The sequence below is a fragment of the Dipodomys spectabilis genome, unplaced genomic scaffold, assembly GCF_019054845.1.
Source record: "Dipodomys spectabilis isolate Male_0828 unplaced genomic scaffold, ASM1905484v1 ptg000004l, whole genome shotgun sequence".
Lineage (NCBI taxonomy): Eukaryota > Metazoa > Chordata > Mammalia > Rodentia > Heteromyidae > Dipodomys > Dipodomys spectabilis.
The window spans coordinates 18,784-29,599 of NW_024870681.1; the positions used below are offsets into that span (position 1 = coordinate 18,784).

Here is a 10,816-nt window from a genome sequence, read left to right on the forward strand (position 1 = left end):
CAAGACTCTTAGGTGCAATTAATCAGCAAAAGGCTGGAAATGGAACTGTGGCTCAAATGGCAGAACATCAACGTTGAGCAAAATAGCTGGACAGTGCCCAGGCCCTGTGTTCAAGCCCTAGTACAGTAAACACACACACACACACACACACACACACACACACACACACACACACACACACACATACACACACACACGGAAAGATAGATAAATAAAACCATCCAGTTCCCACTCCTTATCTGCATATTAACAAGATATTCTCTTCAACCAAATATTATAATTTACTTTAAAAAGAGAGAAGCATCATTCAGCTTATTATTTTTTAAGATAATTTATTTCTAAATGACAAATCACAAAACAAAACTGAGTGGGACAGGTGTCAAGGACCTTTTCTTTTTAACACAGTTTTTGTCAAATACTATTTTGGATTTTCTAAGGTTCAAACCAGGAAAAGTGTCAAATGAAAAGATACTGGTTCACAGGAAGTCTATCTAAAAGTGTATGTGATCTGAAAGGAAAGCAAGTTTCCTCTGAAAATGCAAACCATCCTTAGGACATCAAAGCCATAACTTAAGAGATTGACCCAAAAGCCTTTTAATTAACAAAATATCTCTCTCCTGCACACTTAGGAAATGCTTATTTTTGAATCAGTGAGTTTGAAAACAAAATCACAGCTTCTACCTTGCAAACAAAAGACTGGCATCCGCTACCCACTGGTGACACTCGACACTTGATCGGCCATCAGAGTGCCCCATGTCTCCCTCGCTTCCGGGTTCTAAAACTTTCAAGAAAGCAGGAGAAAATGAGAAAGAAGTACAGTGAATAACTTAACAAAATAAAGCCTGCTTTTCCACTCACAGTACACATCCACCATCACTCGCTTACTTACTTTACAGATACAGTTCCGGCTCTTTACACACCCAGAAGGAGCCGTCTGAACTTAACACAATCCCTCAAAAAAACCCAAAATCTTCAAGATACCACAAAACACAGCTATATTCAAAAGCCACATTCTCTCTCCTGCTACGCTGCCCACAAAGTCATTCCCAGTTGTCTAAATGTCCCCACTGGGGCAGAGCAAAGCCTTGGGAATGCTAACATACATTTAAATTTTACATTCACCACTAAGTGACTTGACAAAGTCAGATGAAAATCCACTTTTGCCAATAAAGGCTGCATAATTTGATATTTTTTTTTTTGCAAGGCACTATTGGTTGCTGTGCACATGACTGAGGAGGCTGTGGGGTTCTGGAGTGTTCCTCTGCCCATTTTATTGGGTCCCTGCTAAGCTGAACCTGGGTAAATTGGAACCATGAAGCCAGCTATGACTCTAACAGCTTGTGTCCATTGGTCAGGGACACAACATGGCAGACATTGTGGTCAGTGGGGAACTGAGGACAGTGTGGCCTGAGGGCTCTGGCATCTTTTTTGTCCATTGTGGAACTTGAACTCAGGGCCTGTGTGCTGACCCTGAGCTTTTGTGCTCCAGGCTAGTGCTCTACCACTTGAGCCATGACACCACTTCTGGCTTTCTGGGCTCTGTCACTTTTAAGTGAGAACACTTCTCATTCCACAGCTTTCTGGTAGCAAAATTCCCTGCAGTGGGTCCTGGTGACCCAGGAAGCTCTCCGCTCCACTTTCAGGACAGATGAAGCCATCACAGAAAGCCAGAGATACAGCAGGAGGCTAAGCTTACAGGAAGACCTGACACCTCTTGGATGTAGTCAAAGGACATATGTATGGTTTGTTCTTTTCAATATTGGAGGGGGGTAAAAAACAAATCCATCTGACTTTTTCTTTCCTCCAGCATCACAGGGTTGGCAGGTTCTAAGAAGCATGGGCTGGGATGGGGCCAGGCCTGGGTGGTGGGGTGATGATGGGAGGTAGGTGGGCAGGGAGCAGCCTGGTGTGCCACAACCACTTGGCTCTGGCTGTGTTGTTGTAGCTGCGTGGTCTAACCTATACAATGGCTAGGGGACCTCATGGGTTCATGGCTGACTCTGTGATGGCCACTTCTGTGTCCACGGTGGTAGAAATGTCCAAGATGGTGATATTTGGATTGTGACGTCATTCCACTGCATTGTGGCTTCACACGGGGGGTGGGGAGAGGAGAAAGGGGACTAAACCAGATTCTTTGCCTTCTGGCTGAAACCCAATTCTTCCAACATTCGGTCACCACCCAAGCCTTAGGAATCAATCCATCCAGACTCAGTTTGCGCGGGCAATCGTGATGACTGGGTCGCAGGAGCATAGGCCACCGCCACCGCTGCTGCCTCCTCTGGAGGGCCACGGGGCTTCAGCGGGAAGTCCAGAGTGGAAACTTTCCTCACGGAGTTCCAGAAAGTGTTTTTCCAAAGCATCCTTTTTAAATGCCATTTCTCTCCAAAAGAGCCCTCTACTACATTTTGACTTAGGGAAAAAAAAAAAAAAAAACAAACTCTAGGAAAGTATTGTGAAACCCCAAAATACCTATCAAGAGAGTTCCTCCAGCCTGCGGAGACATTAACCAGATGCCAAGCACGCAAAGGCTCTTCCAGAGCCACGCCTGGAACTAGCCTAACCTGGAACCAGACAGAAGCCACCGGCTCCCAAACTGGCCATCCGGCATCTCCCCCCACTCCCATCCCCACCCCCCCAACCCAAAGCAGACAAGAACAGGGCGAACTTTCCTTCTTAAAAGCATCTCATATTGTGGTTTGGGCTTTTCTTTCCCCTCCCCCCGCCCTTTTTCTTTCAGTATCATGAAAATGATCTCGAGAAATTCCAAGAGTTTTGGTTAACAGGAAATTCAAATGGAAGTGGAAATAAAAATGAAATGGAATTCGGCTTTCCCCAGATTGAACACATATGGGGGTCATAGCATACTGAGTTCACTCCACTCTTGAAAGCAGCAAAGAGACCCAGGGCTGAAATTTCTTACAGTTGACTTGTTTCCACCCTGTGGCGTCTCCACTGCGGGGCTGCGTGTGCTCTTCCTCACACTCACACTGGCTGCCAGAGCGCCAGCTCGCCTCCACCCTCCCTCCTCCACACAGCTCCACTGTCCTTTCCCTCTGGTCCTCATTGACTTTCCTCAATGAAGAAAGCACAGCAACAAACCAGGAAATGTGCTCCTGGTAAAAAGCGATTGGAAAATGCAAAACCCAGACCGAGTCTCTCCGTAATGATAAGATGCAGTGATTTTCTTCTCCCCTCTGCCCCCCATCGGCTGGATTTAGAGGTATCTCCAGGTTAGACTTCTGTGGGACTGGGATTGGAATAACACAAGAGCAATGTTGCCCAACTTGCCCCCAGGTGGTCTGGGGAGGACAAGTCAGCAGTCATCCGAGAGGCCGTCGCTGCCCAGGAACTCTGCGGCCTCGAGCTCCACGCTGGACAAAAACCTCCTCAGCTTCTTGTGGCTGTTGTAATCCAGGGTGGTGGTGTACATGGTCTTGGGGTACTTGGGGTAGATGATGGTGGTGCTGAGGAAGCGCATGGGCTTGTGGCGGGGCTCGAAGCGCACCTCGGCCTTGTAGTTACGCCATGTGCAGTTGGGGATACAGGTGACCGTCTGGCTGCAGGAAGCCACTGCCAGGCCCAAGGGCAGCTGCACATGGTCGATGAAGTGCCGCTCAGAGTCGTACTTGACCGAGGACGTGTACCTGGAGGGGAGACACAAGGCAGCATGAAGCTGCTCCTCGCAGCTAGGAAGCCCAGGGACCTGCCTGTGACTGTTTGGTTTTGTTTGTTTTGTGCCAGTACTGGAGGCTTGAACTCAGAACCCAGGTGTATTTTTTAGCTTTGTCAGGCAAAGCTGGCACACTATCACTTAAACCACAGCTCCACTTCTGGTTTTTTTGATAGTTCATTGGAGATAAAGAGTCTCGTGGAAATTCCTGTGTAGGCTGGGTTCGAACCATGACCCTCAGATCTTGGCCTCCTGAGTAGCTAGGATTACAAACGTGACCCTGTGGCTCTGGCTATGACTTTAACTCCCTCCTGGGATATAAATACTGAGCTGTGGCTATACAGAGAGAAGCAGCAGAGAGACTTTATGAAGTCTCTTACTCTGGGCCAGGCAGAATATTCTAAGCACTTTACCCAGAAGATCTAACTTAATTTCCCTCACAAAAATGGGAGCAGGAAAGGGAAATGCAGAGATGAAGGTCAGGGTGCTACAGAGTGGTAGGTCCAGGACTTATCATATGCAGTGCTGGGGATCCAACCCAAGGCCTGGCACATGCTAGGCAAATGCTCTACCACTGAGCCACACCCTTAGCCCAAAGCTGGGACAAGATTCCCACTGCAGGCTGCAGATGCTGGATTTGCTTCTGATTACATAAGCTAGGAACCTTTAAGTCAAGTGGCTTAAACTGTCCTGGCCTCAGTTTCCTCTTTCTGTAAAGGGTGCCCAATAATAAAGGGGCAGAATGTCAACACACAGCAAGTGCTGTCATCTACAACATAACAGTGTTCTAGTTAATGATGGGCGGTGTAAGGTTACATAGCCTAGTTACATCTTAGCCTTCTTAAGTGTGTGTAAGAACATTCCATGCAATAATAAAAATGTCTACCTTTCCCTAACATGCCTGTGGTGGAGCAAGAATGACTGTTATAGAATGATATAGACTTGACTGCTCTATGGGGGAGGTCCCTTGAGGGGACCACAATTAGCTCTTTATTTTTATTTACTTATTTTTTTTGGTTGGTTGTAGCCCTTGAACTCAGGGCCTGTGCTCCATCGCTGAGCTCTTTTGCTCAAGGCTAGCGTTCTACCACTTTGAGACACAATGCCACTTCCATTGGTGATAAGAGTCTCACAGACTTTTCTGCCCAGGCTGGCTTTGAACTGTGAGCTTCAGCTCTCAGCCTCCTGAGTAGCTAGGATTACAGGTGTGAGCCACTGGCACCTGGAGGAGGAAAAACCAAGACTTCTGATTGCTGGTTCTGGGAACTTGGCTATATTAGATCCCAGTATTTGGTCCATCTTGGCCTTTGCTTTGGAAACCACCAGGTACTCAGGGACCTGAGCAAAAGCTTGATTACAGTGTTGATATTCATAAAATAAGCTCCCATGTATATTTATCTACGACTTTACCTTTAAAATGTTTTTTGTTATTATAAAGATGATATACAGAGAGGTTACAGTTACCTAAGTCAGGTAATGAGTGTATTTGTTTTCGGACAATGTCACTCCTTCCCTCGCTCTCTCCCAGTTTTTCCCTCCCATCCTCACCCACTAGTTGTATAGTTCATTTTCAATACAGTGTCTAGTGAGTGTCACTGCTGCATTTGTTTACCCTTAGTCCCTCCATTTCTGTGTCTCCCCTTACACTCCCAAAATCAGATAAATGAACAAACAAGACAAAAAGAAAATGAAAACAGCAACAAAGAAAAAAGCCTCTTGTTTCCATTTCCTGGAGTATTATTAAATTCCTTTTTGGAGGTTTTTTTTTTTTTTTTGTCTGTCATGGGGCTTGAACTCTGGGTCTAGGCACTGTCCCTCAGCTCTTCAGCTCAAGGCGAATGCTCTACCACTTCAGCCACAGTGACACTTCTGGTTTTCTGGTGGTTTACTGTAAATAAGAGTCTCATGGACTTTCCTGCCCAGGTTGGCTTTGAACCATGATTCTCAGATCTCAGCCTCCTGAGTAGCTAGGATTATAGGCATGAGCCACTGGTGCCCAGCTTTTTTTGGGGGGGAGGAGTAATATTTTTTAGAGAAGTAAAGCGTTTACTTCCCTACATGTATTATTGTTATTATTTTTACAACTTCAAAGACACTAATATATATATGTATATATATATATATATATATATATATATATATATATATATGTGTGTGTGTGTGTGTATTACCTTAAAAAAAAAACAAAACCAAAAAACAAAAAAAACTACCAAGCCAGGAACTGGTGGCTCTCATACCTGTAATCCTAGCTACTCAGGAAGCTAAGATCTAAGGATCCAAGTTTAAAGCCAGCCCAGGGAAGTCTATAAGACTATTATCTTCAATTAATCACACCAAAAAGCCAGAAATGGAGTGGTGGCTCAAGTACTAGAGCACTAGCTTTGAGTGAAAATCTAAGGAAGAATGCCAAGCCCTGAGTTTGAGTTTAAGCCCTAGTACTGACACAAAAAATTAAAAAGAACTGCACCTGGCAGCCCCTGGCCATGGGTGGGAGAGCAAGGGGCAGCATTCTCTGTGAACTGGATAGAAAGCCTCTGCTCTCCCTGGACAAGCAGCAAAGAGGCTGTTGGAACTAATGTCATGAAGTCACATCCTACTTTGTTGGAAACACAAACTTCACAAGAATCAAGGCTTAACTGCTCACCTCAGCAGAGCGACACATTTCTTACTGATCTACATCAAAGAGCCTTTTTTTGCTAACCAACTGCAACTCCTGCTGTAAAACCCCCCAGACACCAAAAGTGAAATCCTTGCTCCAAAAGTCAGATCTTTAACAGAGCCTCTCCATGACTCTTTGCCCTGAGAGTCCTGCATGAGCTCATGCCCCGAGGAAGACTGGTACTTGCTCATCCACACACAGCATGAAACAGCCCACAGCACCTTGAAGAGGGGGACCCAGACAGCAACTCCTGGAAAGAGGAAGCCGTATTCCACACAGGTTCTAGCATCCCAGGGCCACGATATGTGAAGTGCCTAAGGCACTTTGCATAACTTTATGTATCCCAGGAGCTCATTTGTATTTCAAAAACAGTGTTTACGTATTTAATTGGTTAGGGAAAAAATATCTACCATATGGTTAATAATCTTTGGTATATTTTCACAATGAACTAAGTTAAAAAATAATTATGTCTGGTTTTTTTTTAAGTGAAAATTTAAGAAATCAACTCAGGGACTGCTGTATTTACCTTACTTCCTTCGGTGGTAAGGGGTTAAACTCAACTCCTTCGCCAAAAGACAGGGGACAGAGCCTTGGTGAGTAGCCAGCAGCCAGGACATGAGGGAGAGATGCTGGGTTCTTCTAGGACAGAGAAGAAGGTGGTTAGAATACCTCACTTGGACCTGGGCCCCCTTATCCTGAACCCGCTGAGGTACAACCCTGAACAGCAAGCCAGGAGGTCTGTGTTCAAATGTCAGGCCCATCCTGAATGCTCAATACCCTTAGAAGTCATGCCGTGCACTGGGACCTCCTCTACACACTCTTCTATCTGTGTGGTTTTGTGAAGGGCAGAATAGAGGAAACAGATGCATGACACACCAGGATGGTGGCCAGAGCCAGGGGCCCTATGCCACAGCAACCATGCAACCAGAAAAGCACAAACCCCAGCTTAACTCTCTGGAACCTTCCAAAATACAGCACCCCCTCTGACACTGTCTCGGCAACAGTCTAGAAAGGCAAACGAAAAGCAAAGAAGAGGAGTGAAGGGAAGGAAAGAGAAGGGGAAGATGCCACCAGGGATTTTATTTCACTAAAGGTTCACTCTCATGAATCCTTTGCTTCTGGGGTCCTAAGAGCCCCAACCACCCTCAACAGAGAAACCCTTCCATTCGCTACGGAACATTGAAATTTTCTTCATGTCTCCTCCACTATCCTGGAAACTCAGACACTGGGGTGCAGCCTCCTGAAGGGGGACTGTTTCCAGTTTGCATTGATTCATCAGGAGACAGTTCCATCCCAGGCACCCAGTTTGCTAAACTCAGAGCTTGTGTGTTCCGGATGCAAAGCTAAGTACAATGCAGAGTAACCTCAGCAGCAGCTGGTTTTTTTTAGAATCTGTTATTTTCTTTACCTAATTTGAAAGAAAGATCTACATGTGGGCCAGGGTGTGGAGGTGGCAGTCTCACCCCTAGGTCTGCCAGGACAGGAGAGGTAAGCATTTCTAGGAAGTTGGCTCTGAGACCCTCACTCTGCGAGGCCACATCAAGTGGGGCTGCAGGGTTCAAATGTGCAAAAGCCAAAGAGGACCAAGAAAGGGAGAAGTGAAGAGCTGTCAAGGTCCAACTCCTAAAGTCAATAAGCCCAGGCTGGGAAGAGTGTGGGTTCAAAATAAGGTCAAGGTTGGCAGTAGTGACTCGTGTTTATAATCCTGGCTATTCAGGAAGTGAAGATCCAGAAGCTGGAGTTCAAAACCAGCTCAGGCAGAAAACTTTATGACACTCCATCTCCAAAATAACCACCAAAAAAAAAGCAAGACTGGAGGTGTGGCCTAAGTGATAAAATACCAGCTGAGTAGCTAACCAAGCAAGCATGATGTCCAGAAGAAAAAGAAAAAAAAAAAAAAAACAAAGCTGGGCATTGGTGGCTCATGCCTGTAATCTTAACTACTCAGGAGGCTAAGATCTAAGGATGGAGGTTCAAAGCCAGCTTGGGCAGGAAAAATCCATGAGACTCTTATCTCCAATTAACTACTAAAAGATTGGAAATGGCACTGTGGCTCAAAGTGATAGAGCGCTAGCTTTGAGCACAAAAGTTCAGGAACAGTGCCCAGACCCTGAGTTCAAGCCCCAGGACCAGCACCAAAAAAAAGTTCATAGAGAATATATGTGTGTGTGTGTGTGTGTTAAGATGTGGGCACTGGCTGCTTACAAACCTTCTGGAAACAGTCTTCAAATACTGACAGTGGGCCCTGCTCTGCCCTTGGCTCTATGGCTGCCAGACACTCCCCAGTGGCAGAAGCACCTCCCACAGAGTCCTAAGGGCTTTGGGCTGGAGGTGTCTGCTCTCTAACATGCACCCAGCAACCTTCTCCCAGGTATCCACGCAAGCATGTGCTACCCTTGTTCTGTCTTATTTTCCCATCAGACATCCTTGAGTGCCCACCTGGCTGCAGGTGCAGGATGGGGAAGCTTGTGTTATAACAGGATCCTGTATGAGAGGCCACTGAGGAATAAAGCCATGGGCTCTGGGAAGGATGCTTCCCAGAGGAGGGGATAAGAGTTGGGCATAGAAGGGCTGGAGTCGGGGTTGGAGGCGGAGCTTAGGTGGTAGAGCGAAAGCATCAGATACAGACTTTGAATCCCAGTCTTGAGGTGGGGGAAAAAATGAAGGGGAAGGAGAAGGAGGAGGAGGAGGAGGACTAGAGTAAGGGGTTATATGCCTGCCAGATGGAAGAGGGAATGTTGGAAGCACCCATGATCTGAGGTCAGGGCAGGTGGAAGATGAGACTAGAAAGGGTGATGCAGAGCGCTCTGAAGGCCAAGCAGAAGCCAGTAGGGTCTTGGAATGGAAACAAGAGGTAACAGTGCCTGTTGAGAGACAGCATCGTCAGTTGGTCATGAAGGCCAGGTACCCTCAAAGCTCCAAGGTGGGTCCTTAGGAACCTGTTGCCCCTGAATACATCACCCTAGGTGGGCGGGCAGTCCACAGCTGCCCTCAGCCCGAATGCTGCTGCGTTTTGTCTGTAGACAGGATGTGGCTTCCCCAGAGCTCTACTTAAAGGCAACACAGGGTTGGTGGGGTTTTTTTTTTTTCTTTAAATACGTTTTATTTAAAGAAAAAAAAGTAGCATATTAAAAGTTACGGTCCTCTGAACTCTTCACCCTCCCTAATTAAGTTCAGGGTGAGTTGTTCAGGACTGGGGGGGTACAAGGAGAGGGGGAGAGGGGGTGGGCTGGAGGCTTATGGAGTGGCTCCCCTCTAAAGGGCCTAGAAGGCTGGCTGGGTTTGCTCTGAATCGGGGAGCCCAGAGCACACCCGGCTCCCGGGATGGGATCGGGCAGGAGGAGGCCGCCGGGGGGAGCGGCCGCTGGCCACGGGCAGGGCCGGAGGGCGTCGGGCCTACCGTCAGTCGTCAGCCCCGGGGGCACTGGGGTTCCCGGTCGGTGTCCCGCCCTGCCACGGCAGGAATGTGGTCGAGCCGCAGGCTGGCAGCCCCCGGTGGGGGGGAGACGGCGGCTCGCCTCTCTCCCGGGGCTCCCGCGCCTCCCAGGCGATGACAATTTTCCAGCCACCGGCTCCAGCTGGCCAGGCTCTCCCGGGCGGCGCTCCCGCCCCGGGCTCCCGGCGACAGCCACGCCAACCCGACGGGCGGATGGCCGCGCCGACGGCGGGACCCGGAGGCGGCGGCGTGCGATGGTCTCCCCGCCCCCCCTCCCCCCTCCGACCCCGGCGCCCCGCAGCCGGAGGGAAGGAATCACGCAGGGCCACTCACCTGGGCCGCGGAGGTCGCCGCCACGTCGGGTTCCAGCGCTCCGGGGACGGGCGCGCGGTCCCCGGTGCCGCCGCTGCCGCCGCCGCCGCCGCCCGCGGCCGCCGTGAGCCCCCAGTGGCTGGGGCTGGGGCTGGGGGGCAGCCCCGAGTCCGGGCTGTCTAGGATGCCGTCTCCCTTTTTCTTCGTGTCCACCAGCTCGGGGACATCCTGCAGGCTCAGCCGGCCCACCATGGTGGTGCGAGTAGGCTGGGGCCCTCAGGCAGCCGGTACTGGGGTCGCGGGCGATCGTGGGCAGCGAGGGCCCGCTGCCCTCCCCGCCACCCTCCCTGCCCGCAGCCCGCTCGCGGCCCGGGGACTCGGAGGCCGCTGCGCTCCGGCCCCGCCCCGGCCGTCCTGGCCCCGCCCCGTCTCCGCCTAGGCCCCGCCCCGCCCGTCCTGACCACGCCGCGGGGCCGAGCGCCAGGGGCCGCTGCGCTCCCGCCGTGCGCCGCCGAGCCCGCCCCGGGCCGCCGATCGCCCTGCGCGAGGGGCGCCGGGAGAGCCTCGCCGCTGGTGCGCCCGGCGCCCTGGCCCTACTTTCAGCCCCTCACCGCGATTGAGTGGGGGTGCTTGAGGATCCTGCTCGCACCCGGGCTCTGGAGGTGCGCGCTTGACCTCTTACTGTCCCCGCGGTGCCCGGGAGGCGCTAATATAACTCCAGACCCGGGACGGTCCAAGG

At 49.9% G+C, this 10,816-nt stretch overlaps 1 protein-coding gene across 2 annotated transcripts; it reads right to left on the reverse strand.

The window, feature by feature from the left end:
• Positions 1–2,664: 2,664 nt before the first annotated feature.
• Positions 2,665–10,439, reverse strand: Rflnb (refilin B). Of its 2 annotated transcripts, none has more exons than XM_042692970.1 (3): positions 10,099–10,439; positions 6,856–6,965; positions 2,665–3,644 (listed from the first exon to the last, which is right to left on the reverse strand). In XM_042692970.1, the coding sequence occupies exons 1-3, from the start codon at positions 10,327–10,329 to the stop codon at positions 3,314–3,316; spliced, it is 672 nt and encodes a 223-aa protein (XP_042548904.1). In that variant the 5' UTR covers positions 10,330–10,439; the 3' UTR covers positions 2,665–3,313. The 2 variants fall into 2 exon arrangements, with proteins under 2 accessions (XP_042548904.1, XP_042548903.1); XM_042692969.1 differs by having other exon boundaries at positions 6,856–6,968.
• Between the last annotated feature and the right edge of the window lie 377 nt (positions 10,440–10,816).

Excerpts from the sequence above, each read along its gene's own strand:
- Rflnb (XM_042692969.1), bottom strand. The coding sequence starts at position 10,329 with ATGGTGGGCCGGCTGAGCCTGCAGGATGTCCCCGAGCTGGTGGACACG. Across the intron at positions 6,969-10,098 it reads CGGCGACCTCCGCGGCCCAG|AAGAACCCAGCATCTCTCCC; the intron begins GTGAGTGGCCCT and ends TCTCTGTCCTAG. Across the intron at positions 3,645-6,855 it reads TTACCACCGAAGGAAGTAAG|GTACACGTCCTCGGTCAAGT; the intron begins GTAAATACAGCA and ends TCTCCCCTCCAG.